General features: G+C 36.7%; 3 protein-coding genes across 11 annotated transcripts in view; 2 read left to right on the plus strand and 1 right to left on the minus strand.

Annotated features, from left to right (window-relative positions):
• Positions 1–25,867, plus strand: part of LOC147531955 (tubulin-folding cofactor D-like) — a 50,647-nt gene that overhangs the window by 21,894 nt on the left and 2,886 nt on the right. For 2 of the 7 annotated variants that reach the window (XM_086646189.1, XM_086646190.1), the window contains exons 1-17: positions 2,848–2,983; positions 4,548–4,624; positions 5,689–5,762; positions 15,827–16,142; positions 17,330–17,877; positions 18,647–18,749; positions 19,636–19,812; positions 20,539–20,718; positions 21,415–21,531; positions 21,722–21,826; positions 22,183–22,353; positions 22,444–22,659; positions 23,178–23,376; positions 24,277–24,482; positions 24,566–24,790; positions 24,884–25,423; positions 25,516–25,785. In XM_086646189.1, coding sequence (XP_086502315.1) covers positions 15,891–16,142; positions 17,330–17,877; positions 18,647–18,749; positions 19,636–19,812; positions 20,539–20,718; positions 21,415–21,531; positions 21,722–21,826; positions 22,183–22,353; positions 22,444–22,659; positions 23,178–23,376; positions 24,277–24,482; positions 24,566–24,790; positions 24,884–25,423; positions 25,516–25,785 — 3,309 coding nt within the window. In that variant the 5' untranslated portion in view covers positions 2,848–2,983; positions 4,548–4,624; positions 5,689–5,762; positions 15,827–15,890. Of the gene's footprint in view, positions 1–2,819; positions 2,984–3,395; positions 4,000–4,547; positions 4,625–4,904; positions 5,000–5,088; positions 5,187–5,688; positions 5,763–15,826; positions 16,143–17,329; positions 17,878–18,646; positions 18,750–19,635; positions 19,813–20,538; positions 20,719–21,414; positions 21,532–21,721; positions 21,827–22,182; positions 22,354–22,443; positions 22,660–23,177; positions 23,377–24,276; positions 24,483–24,565; positions 24,791–24,883; positions 25,424–25,499; positions 25,786–25,867 lie in introns of those variants that run through there. The other 5 variants (XM_086646188.1, XR_015227313.1, XM_086646187.1 and 2 more) reach the window with 5 other exon arrangements.
• Positions 5,686–7,642, plus strand: LOC147531958 (uncharacterized). 2 transcript variants are annotated; one of them, XM_086646195.1, is made up of 2 exons: positions 5,686–5,762; positions 6,506–7,642. In XM_086646195.1, exon 2 carries the CDS (start codon positions 6,526–6,528, stop codon positions 7,435–7,437), a length of 912 nt encoding a protein of 303 aa, XP_086502321.1. In that variant the 5' UTR covers positions 5,686–5,762; positions 6,506–6,525; the 3' UTR covers positions 7,438–7,642. The 2 variants fall into 2 exon arrangements, with proteins under 2 accessions (XP_086502321.1, XP_086502320.1); XM_086646194.1 differs by lacking the exon at positions 5,686–5,762 and having other exon boundaries at positions 6,382–7,642.
• LOC147531959 (uncharacterized) overlaps positions 11,364–25,867 on the minus strand; it is a 28,991-nt gene continuing 14,487 nt past the window's right edge. The window contains exon 2 of one of the 2 annotated variants that reach the window (XM_086646196.1): positions 11,364–11,491. The gene's annotated coding sequence lies outside the window, so the exon portion shown is untranslated. The remainder of the gene's footprint in view (positions 11,492–25,867) is intronic. The other variant, XR_015227314.1, reaches the window with a different exon arrangement.

Below are 25,867 nucleotides of genomic sequence, written 5' to 3' on the forward strand. Positions count from 1 at the left end.
AGAGCTTGCAATTGACATTTTACAAATCCAATTTGAAGTTTATATTTTGCAACCGCAGATTGAAATTTACATTTTGCAAATCCAATTTACAAGAATTGTAAACCCGATTTGCAGAAAAACGTCCAGAAAAAACGCCATTTTTTAAGTTTTTTTTTTTAGAAAATGTATTGAGTAATGGATCTTGTTAGAAAGCTAATGAAAAATCTTTTCTAAATATATAAGTTTCATAGAAATCCCACATCTGAAAAAAAATTTATATAAATTTAAAGTTTAAAGAAAAAATAAAGAATTAGTTACACAAAAGACAAAAGAGTATTTTAGACTTTTTTTTTACCTGATTAATAATTATCAAATGTTTTGTGTTTTTCTACTCATTTTCAATATTATTTTGACCTATTTACCTAAAACCCTTTACCACTAGCTTAAATTTGGGCTCTATTTTCCCCTAAAATAAAAAATTGTCCACCTACTTTTGGTCTCTAAAATTGCAATATATATTTTCCTTTTCAATGGTAAGCCCAACTCTAACTTCTCAAGATGAAAGACATATGCATGTTATTAGAACAAAGTCAGCTTCACCAACATAAACATAACAAAATAACTGAAAACAGAAAAGATTAAAAATTACCCCTTTTATATGCAAATTTTAATTACTTCTTTCTCCCAAATTCTGGTGGGAAAACCAAAACCATCCACACTCTTAAATGGTCCTCCATCTATCTTCTGTAGAAACTGGGAGGATTTGGCCTCCGTCTTTTCAATCTATATAACCAGGCCTTCCTTAGCAAGCTCGTCTGCCGATTGCTTAAAGATCCCAATGCGCTTTGGTCAAACTCCTCAAAGCTAAATATTTCCCCGACACCTCTACCCAAGGCCCAGCTAAGCTAGCCCATTCCTGGATATGGAAGAACATCAACAAACACAACTCCATAAAAAATCTTATATTTTGAGAAAGTCACAAAGGTACGCAGGTAAATATTTGGCAGGATTACTGGATCCCCGCGCACCCCCTACCTAACCACACTAACTCTGACCTTACTCGGTTCGCCTAGTTAATTCATGATACTCAATGGAATACTACTATCATTAATGTTATTTTTAGTTCTGGCATTGGCAATACGATATACAACATTAGCTTACAGGGACAGGAAAAAGATATAGTGAGATGGTTGCTAACGAAATCAGGCAACTTCACCATTAGTTCTATGTACCGTCATATTATAGAAAATCAAGAGACTAACCTCGGAACAAACATTGAGTGGTTCTTTATTTGGAATATCAACACGTCCCCAGGATCAAAATATTTTTTCGAAAATGTCGCACCCACAGCCCGTAAAAAGTTGAGTTATTTTAGAAAATATAGAATACTCGATTTCTATTGCTTGAAAATCAAATATTGATGAGGTGGACAACTAGAGATATCTCAAGAGGACACTCAATTTCTAGGGTGTCTTCTTGAGATATCTCTATTCCACCCTCGACACGTCATCTTAGAGATCCAAATAGAGTGTTGCATTGGAGATGGTTTTTAAGAAAAAACTCTAAAAATCCTAAGTGGCACTCGGAGTTTCTAAGATTGAGTATTGCATTGGAGATGCTCTAAGAGCATCTCCAATGGGACACTCAATCTCTAACACTTAGAGTGCCACATATGACTCTTTGGAGTTTTTGTTAAAAAATCATCTCCAATAGAACACTTTGTTACACACTCTATTATGAGTTGGACACATTTATTATAGAGTGTCTAGAGAGAGAATCTCTAAAATGAGAGTGTCTACTTGAGACTCTCTAAGTGTTACTTTATTATTTCAACCAATAGAAAACTTTGCTTTTCAACTACTTTTTATCTATTGAATTGAAGAGGGACATGTGTATTAAGTAAGATATTTTAGAGACTCCATTGGAGACCAAACAAATGTAGAGTGTCTCTATATTGACACTAGGAAAGAGAATCTTTATTTGACACTTGACAACTAGATTTTTAGAGTGTTTATTAGAGTGTCCCATTGGAGATGCTCTAAGAGCATCTCCAATGGGACACTCAATCTCTAACATTTAGAGTGCCACATAGACTTTTTGGAGTTTTTGTTAAAAAATCATCTCCAATATAACACTTTATTAGACACTCCAATATGAGGTGGACACATTTATTATAAGAGCATCTCCAATGCAACACTCAATCTTAGAAACTCTGAGTGCCACTTAGGATTTTTAGAGTTTTTTCTTAAAAACTATCTCCAATGCAACACTCTATTTGGATCTCTAAGATGACGTGTCGAGGGTGGAATAGAGATATCTCAAGAGGACACTCTATTTCTAGAGTGTCCTCTTGAGATATCTCTAATTGTCCACCTCACCAATATTTGATTTTCAACCAATAGAAATCGAGTCTTCTATATTTTCTAAAATAACTAATTATTTATTTACAAAAATAACTATGACACATAAGTAAATAAAATAAGTTTCGAGTTTTGCATTGGAGACACAAAAAATTTGAGGATCTCTATTGACGCCACCTAGGAGTGAGAATCTCAATTGAAACTTGACACATAGGATGAATAGAGATTTTTTTGAGTCTTGCATCGGAGATGCTCTAAAGTGTCTAGAGAGAGAAACTCTAAAATGAGAGTGTCTACTTGAGACTCTCTAAGTGTTACTTTTAAATTTCAACCAATAGAAAATCTTGCTTTTCAACTACTTTTTATCTATTGAATTGAAGAAATACATGTGTATTAAGTATAGACACTTTAGATCTCCATTGGAGATCAACAAAAATTAGAGTGTGTCTATATTGACATTTAGGAAAGAGAATCTCTATTGGCCCTTGACAACTAGGACATTAAGATTGAGTGTTGATTGGAGATGCTTAAATTGGCCCTACGCTTGCTTCTCCTCCTCGACCGAAATCCACAACGATAATACCTCTCTCTACCTTCCCAAAAGTCAAAACAAAAAGACTTGGTGATCTCTCTCTCTCTCTAAGGTATCTCTTCAACTTGAAAAACTTGAACTTAATAATTATTTGGGTTTTAATTTGATATCCATTACCATTTATATGAAGCTTGTTTGATTCTGTCAAGAGAAAAGAACTCTCCATATTCCATTTGTTTGTTATATGTATTCCTTGTGATGTTTAATGGTATCTATAGAAGATGATATTTTCATATTGTCTGAGAGATTTGAATGAGTGGGTAATGATAATTAGGGATCCCCAATTCTTGAAGGAACCTAGATTGAACTATCCCTTTGTATATTTATATGAAAACGGAAACAAGGGTTTGATCGACTTTTTGTGGTTTATTTGGCTTGTTTAGAAGGTAAAATGACAAATCAATATATTATTATCATAGTTATGGCATTGTGGGCTGTTGTTAACATAGACTTTTTTCTTCTAGGGTTTCATTTGGACGCAGTAAGGAGATCCAGTGATCCACATTTAGTTTTTCTAATACCCATTTTTCTCTTTTTGTACTAGAGCTAGGAGCTTCTCTTACTTTCCAGTCTATCTACTGAATGAATGAAAAACAAATCATATGGAGCCTTTCGAGGACTATAATATTGTTGCCGACTGCATTTAACTCTAGTATATACCTTAGTATTTAGTAGTTGGTTGTGTCTGGGTGTCGATAACATTAATCTTCCAAACACAGTCTGAACCTGCGTATTGTGGATTAACCAGCATTTCCATGGTCTTGCATGCACTTGTTATTGATCCCTGAAGAACATGGATAGGTATCTCTATCTTTGCAAAAGTGAATTGATATGGACTTGTGAATTGGGTCTTGTAGCTGTCTAGTTAGAAACAAGGTCGATGAGATTGCCTATCTGTTCTTATGAGACCTCATTTTTTCGGGTAAAATTCGGTAATATACTAGGCTATCTTATGTCATTTAGGATTCTATTAGTTGTATAAAATTATAAAAGCAGAACTCGTTAGTTCGGGTTTCATATTTATACTGGGCGATGGAGGTAAACATGGAACTGGTGTTGACGTGGGTGGTGAGTTTTCTAACTTCATAATGTCTCTATTAGTTTTCGCAGATGCATTTGATGGTCAAGAAGAAATTGCTTGTCGTTTGATACCAATTCCAAAAGAATCTCATCACTATTTGTTTTTTCGCTTGCTTACTTTTCACTGGTTATTGGGTGTCATTAATGTATTGGTAGTGGCAGTGCTCGTATTGAATTCACTATATGTTGTATTACAAAACCATAGCAAAATTTGTAATTCAGAAACTGATTGGCACAAAATCATGTGAAATCTTGTTTTTCCTAGCTATCTACACTTATTTCTCGTTTTATATATATTTATAGACATCAAACTAAGAACCAATTGACAATGAGTAGAGAAGTCCCAAATATTATATTCTTCGGTCATGCGATCCTGTTTTTATATGAAACTATTCTCGCATGCCCTTTTCGCGTGACGTTCTTTGAGCTTAAAATGTGTCGCAGGCCTAGAAATTGGGCATAAATCATGAGGCCTCTCTCTCCCCCTCTGTTCGATTCCCGTTTGAAAAGTAATCTTTGTCTCTTGATTTGTACAGTTTCTCTTATGGAATTCAGAATTAACAACAATTGCTTCTCAGTTGTGTAACACAACAGCAGACTGCAGACTACCCTGGTAAGAAAAGCCATAAATTTCAATCCTACGTAGGCATGTAGCCATATTTGCATATTGATTCCAGAAAAAATGATGCTATGCCCGGTTGAATCCCGGCCCCAATCCCGGCCGGGTGAGTTGGCAGTCCAACCGCGCATAGCAACATGACGTGGGTTGTGTTTTTGGGCATTTGAGTTTTTATTTCATTTTGGATCCCCCGAATTTAGCTTCTTTGAAAATCAGTCCTTTTAGTCAAAACAGGGTCAAATCTCTTCTTCTATCATTATCTTCCTTCTTTCAGTCCTAGGGCAAATTTCAACCGGTTAAGAGAGCGAAACTTTTTGGGAGAAAAACATCTAGGGTTTTTCATCATTCTTCCTTCTTTCATTAACAAAGGTAAGATTCAAATCTCTTATTCTATCATCATCTATCTCTCTTACCTCTTTCTCTTTGCTAACTCTCTTTACAAATTTCTAATTCTATAGATCTCCCTCTCTCTCTACGAACCCAAGCTTCATCTTAGGTTCGATTTCGAGCTTGGTGTTGGCATCCCGCCACTTCCTAACAACATCTTGGTTTGAAGGTACTTTGTTGTTATCTTTTCAACTCTAATTGTTGAGAACTTTTTATGGTTTTGCCCTAAATTGATTTTATTTGTCTGTCTTGATGAAATTTTGGAGAAATTTTTATGATTTTGCCCTAATATGATTCAAATCTTTGGGGTTGTCATTAACAATCTAATTAAAGATTAATCAATTAGGTTTGTGCTATCAAATATTTTGTCGAAAATATTAGTCTATCTAGTAGTTTATTTAACATTTGGTCTCCTGTCAGAATCTGTTGGTTGGAATTTGTTTTCTTTGGAAAAACTCAAATGAGAGCATAGTAGTAGAGATCCTCAGATAATTAGAGCCATTATCGACAAATTTCATTAAGTATTACCCGACGAGTAATTTCTGCTGAGGTTAAGTATTTTACCAAAGTCTGTAGTTGGGTTGTTAATGGTATCTGTATTTGTATAAGATTTGTATGTCAAATTGGAAGAGTGCAAGTATTGAGTATTAAAGTACCTTAATTTGGAACAGGTGAGATTTATCATTCTTGAAAGCGAACTCACCGATTTATCATTTCTCCGGCAACTCATCGTCGTTTTAAACAGGTGAGATTTCAATCAATCTAGTTCTTTCTAGAATTCTCTATTGAAATGCCCTCCATTTAATATTCTTATATTCAATACACTAATTCTGATCTATGATTTCTAGGGTTTTTAATCATTTTAGTTCATTGAAAATACTATATTGTGTTTGTCAAAATCCAATTAAATTTTTGAAGTGAATGAGGAATTAGCTTATTCTTGTTTATATATTTCCCTGGCCGTATTTTATTGGTTTGTCTTAAAAATTTGTTTCACAATTATTGACCTAAAATGTGTAATATGAATCAACCCAATCCGCCTCAATTGGGCGGTTCAAATTTCAAATGGGGTTGAGTTATCAGATTATCATAGCTTGAATTACTGGAAGTTATGCCCTAATCGATCTCGATACAGATATTAGAGCATGAGATTGGGGAAACTGTAGTATCCGCTGAACTCTCATATTCATCCTTCACTGGTATTCTCTTATGTTCAGGAGTTAGGATGGCACCATTAGCTTAGGGGTTAGAGATTTTCGGTCTCTCTCTTAGAAAACCTAGTCGCCATTTGTGTAGTTTTCTTCTTCGGTATATTCATTCAAATTTAAAAATTTTGGGGTTCTTTTGGTTTCGTGGGAGTCAGATTTGTCATCAGGGTCTCGGCTATTCAATATATTCTTATTATTCATGTTGTGGATTCTGCCGTAATACAATTTCTTTCAGATATAGGACACATTGGTTTTATTCTTCCCTTATTTTGTATATCAGAAAGAACCAAATAGAATTTGATGAATGGCGTTTCGACATCGAGTGGGATCCGAGCAGCTTTTTCTCACTGTGTACAACAAGTACGAACCTACGATTACCACCATTACCTTTGTCTCCTCCAACTCGCCCCTCATATGCGGAAAGCTGCATTTGCTCTCCGTGCTTTCAATGTAGAAACTGCCAAAGCAATGGATGTTGCTTCTGATCCAAGAATCGGTCTTATGCGTCTCCTTTGGTGGCAAGAAGCCATTGACAAAATCTTCTCTCACAAGAAAATCGAACATCCCACAGCTCAGGCTCTCTCATCTATAATCGTCGAACACAAAATCAGCAAAAGTTGGCTAAAGAGATCCGTTGAAGCTCGGATTAACGACGCAAGAAGAGAGGTAAATGACATTCCCGAAACAATCGAAGAACTCGTAAAATATGCAGAAGACACAGTATCCACCATCTTGTATATGACACTTCAAGCCGGAGGAATAAGGTCAACAGCAGCTGATCATGCAGCCTCACATATTGGGAAAGCAAGTGGTATTCTTTTACTTCTTAGATCTCTACCTTACCATTTTAATCGTAATCCTCAGATTCCATATATACCCGTTGAAGTAGCATCGAAACACGGGTTGTTAGTGAGAGAAGGGGGCCAAACTCATATTCGGATGGATAACCGTGATGGTTTACCAAATGCAGTTTTTGAGATGGCTTCTGTTGCTAATGTTCATTTGCAAAAGGCTCGAGAGTTGGCTAAAACCGTACCTTCCGAGGCTCTTCCTGTGTTGCTTCCTTCTATCCCTGCCGAAGTTATGTTAGATTCACTACGAAAAGTGCATTTTGATGTGTTTGATCCAAGGTTGACAAGAGGGGTTTTGGGTGTTTCTCCGTTATGGTTTCAGTTAAAGCTCAAATGGAACGCCTGGAGAGGAACATATTGACGTCAATTTCACATCTCAGCCACTGTCTTGGCTTAGTTTTACTCGATGTATAATTTATAATCTCTGTAACCTTCAGTTGTGGTATTTTCGAGCGCTTCGGCCATCCATGGCTTAAAATGGATGGTTTTGATGAGTTGAACTCTCAGATGATTCATTGATTGAATTTTAATTTTCTTTGAATTAAATGGAAAGATTCTTTTGCTAACATCTATGTTTCAAATTAAATTCTTATATTAATTGCTTATAAGATACTAAGAGGTGTAGTCAATGGGGGATTTTGGTTGACATTAAGTCTGTGAATATCTGCAACATTCAATCACAGACATTTCAAAGTCTGTAAATGTCTATGGTGTTCAAGCACAAATAATTTAAAGTCTGTGAATGTCTGAAATATTCAATCATAAGTATTTTGAAGTCCGTGAACATCAGGGGCATTCGCAAATCCATAGACTTTAGTGGATTTGGACTTTCATTGACATTTTAGTGGATTCTAGTGTAAAAAAGAGCCAATTTTTTCAACCAATATATAATTAACTGTAGACATTTTGGTGGATTGTATACTTCAAGAACAAACAATGAAAATGATACGAGCCCATATCAAAAACAATAATAATAAATAAAAACAAAAATAACTAAAAAGTAATAATAGTATCATGATAATATGTATTATCTCGGGCAATCCCAACCCATGTAAGGCTGGTTTGACATTACTAAGCGTTAGCATATAATTTTGTAGATTATGTGAAGGACATTCAAAACAATTGAAGTCAAATTTGTCTGCGGGAAAAGACTAGCCATTTATATCTTTGATATTTCAAAGATATATGATGTATCCATTCGCAGTGTCTTCAATGACGGTAGTTATCGGACTTATCAAATTTGTGTATTTTATTAATGATGTATCTATATAAGAGAGGAAAACAGACCCGACGGGCACACTAAGAGCACATACTTCATTAGTCCGGGCGGAACAGACACATTTTTAAATTTGTCCACGTTGTCATCCGTATGGACCTTGCAAATGACCACATCTTTTCTTTCAGTGATCTCCCTGATCACGTGGTACTTCCTTTGGATATTCTTGAATTTCTGGTGTGCTCTAGGTTCCTTGGCTTGGGCGATTGCTCTATTGTTGTCACAATACAAAGCTATTCCCTTTTCTATGTCAGGTACAACGAGTTCCATTACGAACTTGTTAATCCAAACTCCTTCCTTGGCCGCTTTCGAAGCTGCTAGGTATTCTGCTTCAGTGGTAGAGTCTGCAACAGTGCTTAGTTTCGAACTTTTCCAGCTCACTGCTCCTCCATGCAGACACAAGATGTATCCAGATTGTGATATGAAGTCGTCTCTATCCGTTTGGAAACTTGCATCCACATGACCTTCAACCATGAGTCCATCTTTCCCGCCGTATACCAAGAAGTGATCCTTTGTTCTTCTCAGGCACTTTAGAATATTCTTGGCAGCGGTCTAGTGTGCCTCTCCTGGATTCGATTGGTAACGGCTTCACATGCTCAAGGCATATGAGACGTCTGGGCGAGTGCAGATCATGGCGTACATGATTGATCTTATTGCCGAAGCATAAGGAACTTCGCTCATGGGTGCTAGCTCACCAGGATTCTTATGACACTGATTCTTGCTTAGCACAATGCCATGTGACATGGGAAGAAATCCTCTCTTAGAGTCTTTTATCTTGAACCGGTCTAGAATCTTATCTATATAAGTTTCTTGACTAAGTCCAATCATCCTCTTCAATCTATCTTTATAGATCTTGATGTTCAATATGCATTCTGCCTCCCATAGATCCTTTTTTGAGAAACACTTTCCAAGCCGATCTTTAACTGATTCTAACATCGGAATATCGTTTCCAATTATTAATATGTCATTGACATGAAGGACCAAGAAAACTAGGTTGCTCCCACTAACCTTCTTGTAAACACAAGAATCTTCTGCATTCGTCAGAAAACCAAACTCTTTGATTGTCTCGTCGAATCGTGTTGGGTTTTGGTGTCACCTAGTGTTGTAAGCGGAATCTCAAACATCTATATGTTTAACTAGCTACCAGGATCAAATGCAAGAACTAATAATGAACTAGAATCGGAAAGAAAAATACCTTTATTCGTTTTCCTTCAAACTAGATTCCAATGCCTTTTCCCGAAGATGAGAGCTTCTATTGTAGCTCCTCTACTTGAGACATCCGAGCAAGTTGACTTGATCTCCCTTCTTTAATGTCAGCTAGGACCTTATTGAAGGTTGAAAATAACTCTTCTTCTTTTGACTAGATAGATAGGTTGGGAGCTTTTTCTCTAAAATCCCTCTCTCTCCATAGCTATCTGAGAGTCTGATTTTTTCTTGAGAAAATTGCACACCTTTTCTGTTCTATAATGGTCTATATATAGAGAAATCCTAATTAGAATCATATTTAGATTAGGATTCCATATGGGTCACATAAAAGATAATAGTTAGAAACCCTTTCTGGCTGGGAATCTTAGAAGGGAGGGATTCCTATCTAGGGTTTCCTGGCTGGGAATAGAACAAGGAGAACAGCTGAACAAGTCAACATTTCAAAAGTTAAGAAAGACAAGGAGAACAAGATATCACCCTTCATACATACCGTATCTCTCAATTTCTGATAATAATAACTCGATGATATCCTCTAAAATTTCTGGAACATCAATGTTGTCATCTTGCGAAGAACTCGCAACTTCTTCTAAACTACACGAATCTGAACCCAGACCATGACTGCTTTGATCATTTTCCGCTAAATTGTTCCTTCCTAATTTAGTATTTCTGCCCTGTATAGATCAGTAAAATTGACAGTCTTAAGTACCAAACATTAAACCGGTAAACCAGATAGCAATAATATTCTGTTTGACACCTCCATTTGCAGATGCTCAGAATTAATTTCCTTATTACTAGAAGCAACTTTAAGTTGTGGTACCAGTTTTCTGAAAAAGGAAAACTATGCTTGGCTTCCAAGATTCCAAATATCCTATATCTGTGTCGGTTGCTGTAAATGCTATAGAGAAAAGGAACAAAACTTACAAGATTTGTTTAAGTTTATACAACATAAGAAGTACCAACATTTATATTTCTTGTTTGTCAAACAGTTAAGTCTATATATTATTGTAGCAAAGTGAAAAAGACTATACTACCTTATATTTTTCTGTAAGACTTAATGCACGCCTTTTGCGCATCGAGGCATATACAGGCGATGCTTCACAATTTCGGAGCAAACGTAAAATCAGGCCAAATGTTACATAAAATCATGCCAAATGTAACATAAAATCAAGATTTCAATGATTTGAATGATTTGAACTCTAGCCAAAATGTAACATAAAATCAAGATTTCAAGTATTCAAACGGACTCAATGTATGTAAATTCCTCGTGTAGAGAGCAGAAAAGGTAGTGAATATATGAAACACAAATAAATTTCCTATAAACAAAATGGAGGAAGCACAAGAAAAAGAAGGGAACGTATTATGTATAACATAATTAGTTAAGCAAATGACTGAGTACAAGAATCTCTAGAGGAAACGACATTAATGATTTTCAAGCATTAAACGAGACATGAAAAAATTGGAGAATTTTCTAACCACGTAACGCCACGTTGGAGACCGATGTGGGAGGCAAGTAAGCCCAAACTACCTTCAGGTTTTCCAAACTACCCAAGCGGGTATAGGAAGCGCAAACTAAAGAAAAAAAGAATAGCAACCCAGCGAAACCAAATAATGATCTAAATAGGTCAAATAGCTTCATAGCATATATCAAAAGTCTATATGACTCCAAGAGAGTAAAAGCAGATAAACTCTAAAGAATGCGGCACTGTCATTTACTTATTTGTTTAATTTTCAGTTGAACTTACTAATCCAGTTAAAGAGTAAAAATTGCTATGCAACGATGTTTATAATGATATAAATGTGAAAATATATGCTGAAAAGCTGAGGTTGAACCTTAAAAATGGCTGCTAGTGCCTCCACAACACCAAGTAATAGGAAACGATCTGCGACATCATCTTCGATGGAAGATAGTACTTCGTGTGTCCATTCAATGAAGCTGGCCAGGAAGAAAAAGAAGAAGAAGATAACTGCAAATTAAGAAGAATATATCTAGACCATGGTTGAATGTATCGTCATACTGGTCTCTTCAGGTACCTATTCATTACATTACTATCAAACTTTGTACGTAAAAGTAATAAAAACATTAGACTTGCGAGACAAAAATATGATAATCTGCAGCAAATATCAGATTTAAAAGCCACTTGGATTACCATAACTCAAAACAGACATATTAAATCACATTTTGAACAATCTGAAGAATCTAAATATGAAAGAGGCAAAGTTCAAGGAACCACCACGTAGGCGGACATATTAATTAAACATGTTTTAAAGCATTCCACTCATTTTTATTCCAAAGATATTAGATATGTTATTATCAATCATTAATCAATTGATCCACTATATTTCATTGAAAATATTGTGAAATGAGTCTGTCAAAATGTATTGGACTCTTCCATCACAATGTTTGAGCATCGTTGTATCATTATAGCACATGTATCAATTTCCATTCTGATGCAGGCGCATACGGGACGGGCCCGCAAACCCGCGCGCCCGCGGCCTTGCCGGCCGGTCTAGAGGTTTAGGAGAGTTCTAATTTAGAAGGATTCATAATGAATCTAGGTTTAGGAAGTTTTAGGTATTTCTATTATTTTGGAAAGTCCAGTTTGTGTCTATCTAGGAAAGTTTAGTAGTCTATAAAAGGAAGTTCAGTCTTTGTTTATGATTCATGTTGAAGAGAAAACCCCTTTGAATTTTAATAAAGTTTTAGTATTTCGAGTTATTTCATCTTTATTTTATCGTTCTTTGTTTAGTTTTATCGTCTTCTTTAATTCCGCTGCGTTCTACATCATGTGGTATTCAGAGCCACCAAAATTTTGGGCTACTGATTCTGGAAATTTTTTTCCAGACCAGTTAAATTCGTATCAATCGTATTCTATTCGTCAAGATGATTATATTCAATCAGATTATACTTATCAAGGGATAACGAATCGATGTTTATGTGCATCATGTTTGTATGAGAATAAGAATTCGTACGATTATCATTGGAACCCGGGAGAAACTGTACGAGAAAATTCATCACAACCTCCACCCTCTTATTATCCGACCAAAACCGAACCACCACCACCACCATTGCCTTCATCTTATTATTATCAGACACCATACTCACCACCACCACCTCAATACTCTTATTATACACCACAACAGTATTCACCACCTCTTAGACAACCGTATTCACCGCCACCACCAACACAATCATCTTCTCTTCCTTATTCACCACCACTGCCACCACAACCGACTTCTTCCGAAACAGTTCAATCGCTAATATTCGATTTAGCTAATATTCAACATATGTGTGATGACCTCGGAAAAATAATACGTCAACCATCTTCCTCGCCTACTTTGTCGTACCGTCAAAAAAAAGAAAAAGAAGAGTATGAAGACGTTGAAGAAGAGGCTCATGACCACGTTAAAGTTGCAGCAGAAGAAGAACAAGATGAAAAAGAAGCATACGAAGAAGTTGTGATTAGTGATTCGATCAATACGACTACTAGGACAGACGCTATGAACCGATGTGTTAGTGTATTAACTGAAGTAGAGGAAGAGGAGTTCAATGGTATTAATGTTGATAAATTAGATTCAGATAACATCAAAGAAGAACGCGATAAAAATTACGTAATGACGGAGGAAGAAAAAGTAAGTAATCAAGACCCTAGCTTCTTTAGTACTACTGTTGGGTGTGAAAAACTAATTCCACCACCACCACCATCTATCCAAACCAGCTACATTAAACTAACGGTTTGCAATTTAAAAAAAATTGGTGTTGATGTTGAAATTAAAGGAAGAACAAAGAATGGGTCTTCCACTTATCATTCAACCGGAAAACCATTGGTTGATTTCGTCTTCCATATTGTACCTGATTCATGGCTGAAGAGTCTGACCCACCGGCAAAAACCCTCCATAGAAGAGTACGAAAAAGTTGAACAAGAAGAGTTCGAAGAAGTTGATGAAGATGAATTTTTCTGTCGTCTTAAATCCGTAGAAAGACAACTTGAATTCCTCAATATTCAGGAAGAATACGTTCAAGATGAACAAAAAAATCTCAAACAAGAACTTCTTCGAGCACGGGAAGAAGTTAAGAGAATCCAATTTGTTCCTCTTGTTATTAGACAGTTCATGGAGATGGTTGATCAAAACAATAGAATCGTTGGATCTACAACTGGTTCTGCTTATTATGAGCACAGTAAAGGAAAGCTTGATCAAGTTCCTCTTGATGTAAAGCCTTCTGATGCTTCAAGAGTACAATCAACTATTCTTCGAGAAGTGGGTTATGTTAATATAGAACAAGGCTGATGCAGGCGCATACGGGACGGGCCCGCAAACCCGCGCGCCCGCGGCCTTGCCGGCCGGTCTAGAGGTTTAGGAGAGTTCTAATTTAGAAGGATTCATAATGAATCTAGGTTTAGGAAGTTTTAGGTATTTCTATTATTTTGGAAAGTCCAGTTTGTGTCTATCTAGGAAAGTTTAGTAGTCTATAAAAGGAAGTTCAGTCTTTGTTTATGATTCATGTTGAAGAGAAAACCCCTTTGAATTTTAATAAAGTTTTAGTATTTCGAGTTATTTCATCTTTATTTTATCGTTCTTTGTTTAGTTTTATCGTCTTCTTTAATTCCGCTGCGTTCTACATCACATTCAACATTATATCAAAATGACATTTGTAACTCTAATTAAGACTGCAAGACAGACACTAAATATGTGTGTGTGTGTGTGTGTGTGTGTGTGTGTGTGTGTGTGTGTGTGTGTGTGTGTGTGTGTGTGTGTGAAATATTAAAGGGAGCGAATGCACATTTAAGGGAAACCTGGTGAAGGCATTTGGCATATCTGGACGTGTTAAAAGTCTTGAGAGGACCAAGCCAGCTATGCCGCGCATGGGACCAGCACTTGAGAGATAATCTTTTGAGAAAGACAATATCCTAAGCACTAAAGGGGGTGGTTCAAGTCCACCCATTTTGTTATCATTTGCAATACTAGTATCTACAGATGAGATATCAAAAGGAACCAAAACAAGAATAGACAGCCACAAGAGTATGACACATTTAGACTCCATCTCTCCAGTGCTTTCTTGTCGGAGTGATGTCCCTGTAGTTGTATGATGACACTTCTCCAAAAGAGAAACAGCAAGCTCTAAATCAGAGACTTGATGTGGGAAAAACTTTGTAACAGCCTTGTATCCGCAAACGGTAACCAAAGTGTAAATAATAATGCACAAGGGCTTGACTACGTCAAGAATTTCATCAGACGTCACTCCTAGTTCAATTGTTTTAGAACGAACTATGAACATTAGAGGGGAGATAATAATCTCTAGGTATGGCTCAATCAGCTGGCCCTCTTGTTGATACTTATCCAGCTGCATAACAAATAAAATCGCATTTTAGGATATTGCAAATTGTGGACAAGATCATGCAAAATAAATAAAAAATAACAAAGGCAGATGTAATACTAATAGATTGAAAGAACCCGTGATTCAAAACCAATCACAAGGGAAGTATCAAAACAGGGTATATGACAGTGCTGCTAAAGCATTATATCCATCAACTTTTCTTTGTTGAAGTTATTTCTAATTTAAAGGAGAAGCCTAATAATGTGATTATGAAGAGGAACCGTATGATAACATCGTGAAAAGAGGTATTTAGAAATCAAGTCGTCAAGCCGAAATGATCTAGATAAAAGGATAAGATAATGAAGTAATAAAGTAGAGGTCTCTCAAATGACAATCAGGGACTAAAAGAAATAGGAGTAGTTGACGTGCCTTGAGCGAATGCCAGGACCTGTATCTATAGGTTTTATAGACCACATATCAGAGTCAACCATTACACCTAAAAAAATAGGATCTGCATGATTTTGGTAGTGTCTAAGGCAGCCCTATTAACATTTAGGCATGATTGACAGAATGTGTATATTGTGATAGAGTGCTGCATTTCTGTAACTCAATAGACCCCGAATTCGATCTATGAACTTCTTTAAGATCGTTTGGCTTTGAGATGACATGTCACTTCGAAATGGCAGTACAAAGTCGTTACTCATGGTCTTATAGAATGACGGCCAATTTCATAGCTGCACCTGCCGACATTTGTGAACTGGTACGGTATAGGCTTTGGCCAAGGATATCATTTCATCTAGCTAAGTTCTGATTCTTAGTCAGCTATGAAAGCTGCTCAGATAAAGAAGAAAGGAGCTACAATCTCCTACGTTCAATGTTATCTGAAAAGTCCCAACTTTAGAATTTGCTTCATCACATTTATTTGTTTAGTTTAATCAACGTCTCATTTTACAGACATTTCTGCTTCAGAAGTTGAACCAACTTAGACGAACACACATTCGACATCTATCTCTATTCAATGGCCTCGAAAGAAGAAGTAGAAACCCTAACAACAACAACAACAACAACAACAGCAACTACGACGACCAAGGCAACCATGGAAATGTTGATAGGATCAAACGAAGCAGAAGATGACGAACACGACTCTTGTGAGCTCGTTCTAAAGAGATACTTCCTCCAAGAATGGAAGCTCGTCAAATCTCTTCTCGATGATATCTTCGCCAATGGACGCGTCGTTGATCCCTCTGCCGTCAATAAAATCCGGTCGATCGTAAGCCCTATTATTCTCTCTCTGATATGTAGTTTCTACATTGACAATTTATAATTGTAGCAATTACTATAATTCGCACAACTTGAATCAATTTTCTTCCCGTATTATAGTAATTGTGACTACTTTCTGCAAAATCTATATAAGCATAAATAGAACCCTCAAAATTGGAACCCCCATGAACACAGAAAGACTGACCTCAGGTAACTAAACAGCTACCAGGAGCAACTAACTAGTACTAAGAAAACGAAAACGATAACCTACTTAGGTAGTAGTCATTACATCCATCTGCTGGTAGTCCTAAAGTATCTAAATTCTAAAGTTGAGACTTTTCACATAACATTGAACGTAGGAGATTGTAGCTCCTTTCTTCTTTATCTGAGCAGCTTTCATAGCTGACTAAGAATCAGAACTTAGCTAGATGAAATGATATCCTTGGCCAAAGCCTATACCGTACCAGTTCACAAATGTCGGCAGGTGCAGCTATGAAATTGGCCGTCATTCTATAAGACCATGAGTAACGACTTTGTACTGCCATTTCGAAGTGACATGTCATCTCAAAGCCAAACGATCTTAAAGAAGTTCATAGATCGAATTCGGGGTCTATTGAGTTACAGAAATGCAGCACTCTATCACAACATACACATTCTGTCAATCATGCCTAAATGTTAATAGGGCTGCCTTAGACACTACCAAAATCATGCAGATCCTATTTTTTTAGGTGTAATGGTTGACTCTGATATGTGGTCTATAAAACCTATAGATACAGGTCCTGGCATTCGCTCAAGGCACATCAACTACTCCTATTTCTTTTAGTCCCTGATTGTCATTTGAGAGACCTCTACTTTATTACTTCATTATCTTATCCTTTTATCTAGATCATTTCGGCTTGACGACTTGATTTCTAAATACCTCTTTTCACGATGTTATCATACGGTTCCTCTTCATAATCACGTTATTAGGCTTCTCCTTTAAATTAGAAATAACTTCAACAAAGAAAAGTTGATGGATATAATGCTTTAGCAGCACTGTCATATACCCTGTTTTGATACTTCCCTTGTGATTGGTTTTGAATCACGGGTTCTTTCAATCTATTAGTATTACATCTGCCTTTGTTATTTTTTATTTATTTTGCATGATCTTGTCCACAATTTGCAATATCCTAAAATGCGATTTTATTTGTTATGCAGCTGGATAAGTATCAACAAGAGGGCCAACTGATTGAGCCATACCTAGAGATTATTATCTCCCCTCTAATGTTCATAGTTCGTTCTAAAACAATTGAACTAGGAGTGACGTCTGATGAAATTCTTGAAGTAGTCAAGCCCTTGTGCATTATTATTTACACTTTGGTTACCGTTTGCGGATACAAGGCTGTTACAAAGTTTTTCCCACATCAAGTCTCTGATTTAGAGCTTGCTGTTTCTCTTTTGGAGAAGTGCCATCATACAACTACAGGGACATCACTCCGACAAGAAAGCACTGGAGAGATGGAGTCTAAATGTGTCATACTCTTGTGGCTGTCTATTCTTGTTTTGGTTCCTTTTGATATCTCATCTGTAGATACTAGTATTGCAAATGATAACAAAATGGGTGGACTTGAACCACCCCCTTTAGTGCTTAGGATATTGTCTTTCTCAAAAGATTATCTCTCAAGTGCTGGTCCCATGCGCGGCATAGCTGGCTTGGTCCTCTCAAGACTTTTAACACGTCCAGATATGCCAAATGCCTTCACCAGGTTTCCCTTAAATGTGCATTCGCTCCCTTTAATATCACACACACACACACACACACACACACACACACACACACACACACACACACACACACACATATTTAGTGTCTGTCTTGCAGTCTTAATTAGAGTTAGAGTTACAAATGTCATTTTGATATAATGTTGAATGGAAATTGATACATGTGCTACAATGATACAACGATGCTCAAACATTGTGATGGAAGAGTCCAATACATTTTGACAGACTCATTTCTAATGTTGAATGGAAATTGATACATGTGCTATAATGATACAACGATGCTCAAACATTGTGATGGAAGAGTCCAATACATTTTGACAGACTCATTTCACAATATTTTCAATGAAATATAGTGAATCAATTGATTAATGATTGATAATAACATATCTAATATCTTTGGAATAAAAATGAGTGGAATGCTTTAAAACATGTTTAATTAATATGTCCGCTACGTGGTGGTTCCTTGAACTTTGCCTCTTTAATATTTAGATTCTTCAGATTGTTCAAAATGTGATTTAATATGTCTGTTTTGAGTTATGGTAATCCAAGTGGCTTTTAAATCTGATATTTGCTGCAGATTATCATATTTTTGTCTCGCAAGTCTAATGTTTTTATTACTTTTACGTACAAAGTTTGATAGTAATGTAATGAATAGGTACCTGAAGAGACCAGTATGACGATACATTCAACCATGGTCTAGATATATTCTTCTTAATTTGCAGTTATCTTCTTCTTCTTTTTCTTCCTGGCCAGCTTCATTGAATGGACACACGAAGTACTATCTTCCATCGAAGATGATGTCGGAGATCGTTTCCTATTACTTGGTGTTGTGGAGGCACTAGCAGCCATTTTTAAGGTTCAACCTCAGCTTTTCAGCATATATTTTCACATTTATATCATTATAAACATCGTTGCATAGCAATTTTTACTCTTTAACTGGATTAGTAAGTTCAACTGAAAATTAAACAAATAAGTAAATGAAAGTGCCGCATTCTTAAGAGTTTATCTGCTTTTACTCTCTTGGAGTCATATAGACTTTTGATATATGCTATGAAGCTATTTGACCTATTTAGATCATTATTTGGTTTCGCTGGGTTGCTATTCTTTTTTTCTTTAGTTTGCGCTTCCTATACCCGCTTGGGTAGTTTGGAAAACCTGAAGGCAGTGTAGGCGCCTCAAGATTGCCAGGGCAAAAATCCATGGGGGAGGAGGAAAAATTAGTTTTTCTTTTGTGGTGGTGGTGGAGGCTGAGTACCCTTATTATATGGGTATATGATTTACATAACATATTATACAATTGGCTATTTGATACATATCGTGCATGATAAACCATGAAACCAGTCATATATTATATTACATAACATAACAAATTCAAAGGTTGGGCAGTTGATCCTCCCTCCTGTTTAAGCCTTTTAAGATTTAAATGCAGTCACTTCATTATATATGTTCATCCCTGTTTCGTTTGTTCTGCTTATCATTACAATAAATTTGTTATTATGTTAGATCAACATTCAAGAGGTCGATTCGAAGTTAGCTACACCTCATTGATCAAAATAGACAGAAGCAAAATGGCTTCATGACTAGATATCACATTAACATTTTTTTTGGCTTGCTCAGGCTTTGTACTCTAATAGCTGGCAAATTTTGACATTTCGTTTCCCCTTCTTTATCTTTGCTTTTTAATGTTGCTACTTGCACCTGTTGCACTTTTGAGCTTTAATTTTTTTTTTCTTACTCTGCAGACTGGTACTAGGAAAAGCTTACTTGATGTAGTTCCTATTGTTTGGCAAGACACCTCAGCCTTGATGAAGTCAAGTACTGCTTCTCGAAGTTCTTTACTTCGTAAATTGTTGGTGAAATTAACTCAACGTATTGGGCTTACTTGCCTCCCACATCGGTCTCCAACGTGGCGTTACGTGGTTAGAAAATTCTCCAATTTTTTCATGTCTCGTTTAATGCTTGAAAATCATTAATGTCGTTTCCTCTAGAGATTCTTGTACTCAGTCATTTGCTTAACTAATTATGTTATACATAATACGTTCCCTTCTTTTTCTTGTGCTTCCTCCATTTTGTTTATAGGAAATTTATTTGTGTTTCATATATTCACTACCTTTTCTGCTCTCTACACGAGGAATTTACATACATTGAGTCCATTTGAATACTTGAAATCTTGATTTTATGTTACATTTGGCCTGATTTTACGTTTGCTCCGAAATTGTGAAGCATCGCCTGTATATGCCTCGATGCGCAAAAGGCGTGCATTAAGTCTTACAGAAAAATATAAGGTAGTATAGTCTTTTTCACTTTGCTACAATAATATATAGACTTAACTGTTTGACAAACAAGAAATATAAATGTTGGTACTTCTTATGTTGTATAAACTTAAACAAATCTTGTAAGTTTTGTTCCTTTTCTCTATAGCATTTACAGCAACCGACACAGATATAGGATATTTGGAATCTTGGAAGCCAAGCATAGTTTTCCTTTTTCAGAAAACTGGTACCACAACTTAAAGTTGCTTCTAGTAATAAGGAAATTAATTCTGAGCATCTGCAAATGGAGGTGTCAAACAGAATATTATTGCTATCTGGTTTACCGGTTTAATGTTTGGTACTTAAGACTGTCAATTTTACTGATCTATACAGGGCAGAAATACTAAATTAGGAAGGAACAATTTAGCGGAAAATGATCAAAGCAGTCATGGTCTGGGTTCAGATTCGTGTAGTTTAGAAGAAGTTGCGAGTTCTTCGCAAGATGACAACATTGATGTTCCAGAAATTTTAGAGGATATCATCGAGTTATTATTATCAGGATTGAGAGATACGGTATGTATGAAGGGTGATATCTTGTTCTCCTTGTCTTTCTTAACTTTTGAAATGTTGACTTGTTCAGCTGTTCTCCTTGTTCTATTCTATTAACACGGTCTAATTAGAAGGACTTAGTTTTGGATCTCCACGTAGATTGTTTAGTATCATGTAAAAGAACATTAGTTTATGCTGTCTGCTATTCAAAGTGATCAGGTCGACAATGAATCATTGTAGTTCTTGGATTTGTTCTCATGTGCAATGTATTTTTTGTCCCTTGACGACCAAAGAAGCATTTGGAAAAAAAGATGGACACCAGTATTTTGTTCTATATGCACTAGCAGCAGTGTTTACATTTTCAGTTGGATTTAGATTTTAGTAGCTCCTGTCTTGAGCTTGAAATTTTTTAAACTAAAATAGTGTTAATTAATTCAAGACCGGTATGGGGGCTGAGCCACTGACACTACTTAAGGGTCCCCTTTTCCTCCCATAATTCAAAGTTCAAACTCTGAGGTAGACAATGGAGCATCAGTCCAACAAATAATCTATATGCTCATTTTTTTCATAACATTCAGAAATGGTTGCTGCTTTACGAGCCCTCCAGAACTGGTTCTTGCCCAATTAGAATATGTCCAATTGTCCATACTGAATATCCTCTCTCGCTGCTGAAAAATCTGAACTTGGTTTTGTAATAAGAAAATGTTATTGTTAGTGCAGGATACTGTTGTTCGATGGTCAGCAGCAAAAGGTATAGGACGAACTACGACACGATTGACATCTGCCCTTGCTGATGAAATCCTCTCATCTGTTCTGGAGCTTTTCTCACCTGGCGAGGTTTGTTAGTGTAATCATTTCTTCTTCTTTCTCTGTAAGTCGGGTTGGCCGATAAAAATGGCTGTGGAAGTCCTTCTGCTGTAGAAAATTAAATTTATTGCAATGCTCCTGCGTCCCGATTTCTGCAAGCCCTTCATCTCGTCAGTTAGATAGAGTAGGCAACCACTAATTTTGTACTTTGATTATGTAGGGAGATGGATCATGGCATGGAGGTTGCTTAGCATTGGCTGAACTGGCTCGGAGAGGATTGCTATTACCTGTTAGTCTTCCGAAAGTTGTTCCTGTTATTATAAAGGTATTTCAGTCTTTCTTAGCCTTGAAACCTAACGCCATTGATAAAATAGGTAAGAAGTAACCGGTCCAAACTTTTGTTACTCGCCTGAAGTTGTCATGTTGACTACCAGTAAGTTTCACAGAAAAGCTCAGTCTGCCCTCCCTTTTGCTCTTGAGGGTATTTTTTTGCTGCTACTTTATCTTTTGAAATATAGATATAGGAGATACGTCAACCCCTCTCTCTCTCTCTCTCTCGTTTGGAAGATTTTGTGTCATTAATCTTTTAGAAGTTACTGCTTTGATCTCTTTTAAATGGATTAGTATCTGCTGCGTGTGGCACGCGTTTCCTACTGAGTTATGATGAAGCGTTGATTACAGGCATTACATTATGATGTTCGAAGAGGTCCACATAGTGTTGGATCTCACGTGCGTGATGCTGCTGCATTTGTTTGTTGGGCATTTGGTCGTGCATACTTTCACTCTGATATGAAAAGTATATTGGAAGAGCTTGCCCCGCACCTTTTGGCTGTTGCATGTTATGATCGCGAGGTGGTTAAGTTTTCTCTTATACTGATTCTCTACCCCTCTGGTAAATCTCCCTCAAAGATCTTAAAATCTTAATCCTTCTGTGTTGCTTAGGTTAACTGCAGAAGAGCAGCTGCGGCTGCTTTTCAGGAAAATGTGGGAAGACAAGGAAGTTATCCTCATGGAATTGACATAGTGAATACGGCAGATTATTTTTCTCTCTCCTCGCGTGTAAACTCATATATTTGTGTGGCTGTATCAATTGCTCAGTATAATGAGTATCTTCTTCCTTTTAGTGAAGAACTGTTATACAACAAAATTTGTCATTGGGTATACTTTCAGCTCTGAAACTATTTTTCTTAGTTCTATAATTTGTATACCTATGTAACATAGACACATGTAGGGTATCAGTATCCGACATCCCGCCGGTTGTTGATATCCAACACTGCTGCGGGTCGTCGATATCTGACACCAATGTGGATAGTTGATATCCAACCCCACTGCATTTTGTTGGTAGCCAACATCGCCATGGGGTATCTGACATTGGTTTCGAGGTACAATGAGTGAAAAAGGCCGAAGCGAGGATACAACTTATGAATATATACAGATTTAAATGTATAAATGCATTTTCTTATCGTAGTTATCAGGTCCTTTAGTTTACTTACACCTTTTAACTCTAGGATCAACCCTTGTTACGTGATAATGACGTTAACCTAGGTATTTTATGGTTCTAACATGACTGTGCAAGTTAAAAATTATGGGTGTAGCCCTTCCATTATCTGTTTGGATTTACAATGTATATTTTGATTCTATATTAAGTTTAACTCAAATAGTTTTGACATATTCAGGAGAAGGGTTTGAGAGAACTTGCAGCTAAGGCCCTGTCAGCTCTTGTAAAATATGAGCCTGGACATTTTGCTGACAACGTTCTGGACAAGCTAATCTCCTGCACTCTCTCGTCTGATTTGTGCATGCGTCATGGTGCTACTTTAGCCGCTGGAGAACTTGTTTTGGCTCTGCATTCATGTGATATTAAGCTTCCCACTGGTATGTGTTTTACCTTCAAACTCGACTTGTAGGGTATTGCTGGGGAGTTCCATGATCCATCGAGAATGTTTGTGCTATGGTTATACTGCTGTTACACCTAGGGTTATATGCTTGTAGTAGCTATTGATGTCCATATTAGGACATCCTTTTCACATTGTATCCACATGGTTTTGAAACCACAGCAGAGGCATCTCCTTGCTTCATTCATGTGATATTAAGCTTCTCATGGGAGGTGTGTTACCTTCAGGCTGATCTTGTCAGTGACTCGGTTATTTTTTGGGAATCCTATGAAATTATTTTGGTGCTGTCAAACCTAATTGTATGCTTCTAGTGGGTAAAGATGTCCTTGCTAGAGTACAAGCTCTCTTTTTCCTCTTCAGACCCGCAGGGTTTTGAACCCAAGGCCAAGGCTTCATCTGCTGACTCATGCATGATTTTCTGATGCTTGACGGCAATTACCTTAGTTGGCTACCCAGAACGAGTAGCCAAAATTATTCTGCCCATCATACTGATTTAGTATATCACGCCGTCGTTACAAAATTGATGAATGTAACTGTGACTTTCCTCTTAGTGGAACAACGTCGTAAAAGTTTTGGGGTTCCTATATCCTATTCGTCATCTAGATGTCCATGTTTTGAACCACCTGAGCTCGACATCCTTTGAATATTCCCACTTCCAACAACCAAATGAGGGTTGTTAATCTGCACATGATCCTAGTTATCCAATTGATTAGGAAATTTAGGAATTCTAGAATGTGATACCGAGTCTGTTTATGGTTAACACTTCAGTAGTTCATATTGATGATAATAATATTAGTGATAATAGTGATCAAATAAAACTAAAAACATAGTGGAAGCATCATGATGGGTGAAATCTATATCTATTTTCTCCTTGGTATAGATAAGCAGAAATCTGTTGCTGGTGTAATTCCTGCTATTGAGAAAGCACGTCTTTATCGTGGGAAAGGTGGAGAGATTATGCGTTCTGCTGTTTCACGTTTCATTGAGTGCATTTCTATTGCTCATATATCTTTGCCAGAAAAGATTAAGAGAAGTCTGCTTGACACTCTAAATGAAAATTTGCGACATCCCAATGCCCAGATTCAGGTGCATATTCTTTTTTTAGAATTATGTTGCTTGTCATTTTTAGCTTACCCTGGCATCTAAATACATATTCCGACTATGTACAGAATTCCGCTGTTGAAGCATTACAGCACTTCGTTACATCATACTTTATTAACAAAGATGATGGAGGTGCCACTGATATAACCTCAAAGTATCTAAAGCTCTTAGATGATCCTAACGTTGCTGTAAGACGAGGATCAGCATTGGCAGTTGGTGTTTTGCCGTTTGACTTTTTGGCTAAAAGATGGAGGGATGTGTTATTAAAACTTTGTTCTTCTTGCGCGATTGAGGTATATACCAATATTTCGTTTAAGGACATTGTTACTTATCTCCATCTTTTGACATAACGGATCGTGATTTGCTAATCTAGCTTCTAACTGCAGGATAACCCTGATGACCGGGATGCTGAAGCCCGTGTCAATGCGGTCCGTGGTCTTATATCAGTCTGTGAAACAGTAACAGCGGAAAACAAAAGTTCCTTTTTCGGTTCTGAGGAGACATCTCTGTATCTTCTACTTAGTAACGAAGTGATGCAAACTTTGTTTAAGGCTCTTGATGACTATTCTGTAGACAACAGAGGTGATGTGGGTTCTTGGGTACGTGAAGCTGCAATGGATGGCCTTGAACGATGTACTTATATACTTTGCAAGAAACAGTCAATTGGTTTTCCAAGAAAGACAACAGAAGTTGCTTGTTGCACGGAACAAGATGACCAAAAGCACATACTTTTTGGTGTAAGCCATGCAACGAGGTTAGTTGGTGGCATAATAAAGCAATCCGTCGAGAAGATGGATAAATTAAGAGAAGTAGCCGCGAGGATTCTCCAAAGAGTTTTATATAATAGCAACTATTTTATACCATGCATACCTTATAGAGAAAAACTAGAAGAAATTGTTCCAAGTCAAGTAGAAGCAGAATGGGCAGTGAGTGTACTTTTATATTGTTGGGTGAGCTTTTTCATTTAATCTTTCTGTTTTCTTCTTACAGAAACCTCGTTAGTGCTTCTTTTTTGCAGGTGCCTACTTTCTCATTTCAACGTTTTGTACAATTACTTCAGTTTAGTTGTTACAGCAGATATGTGGTCTCTGGTTTAGTAATCTCTGTTGGGGGTTTGCAAGATTCATTGAGAAAGGCGTCGCTTGCAGCTTTATTAGAGTATCTTCAACATTCCGCATCCAGAGAGCAAGATATGAGAAAGTCCGGAGAGTACATACTCAGCACTGACCTTCTTTGGGTTCTGCAAGAGTACAAAAAATGTGACAGGGTGATTATCCCCACTTTGAGGGTAAGATACTTTTAATGCCCTTGCCCTTGATGGGTCTGAATATACTTGCATCATTTCCTAAGAGATAAGTTAACATTTACAA

Source organism: Eschscholzia californica, unplaced genomic scaffold (assembly GCF_041429995.1).
Source record: "Eschscholzia californica isolate CP2 unplaced genomic scaffold, dmEscCali1.0.p SCAF_6, whole genome shotgun sequence".
NCBI lineage: Eukaryota > Viridiplantae > Streptophyta > Magnoliopsida > Ranunculales > Papaveraceae > Eschscholzia > Eschscholzia californica.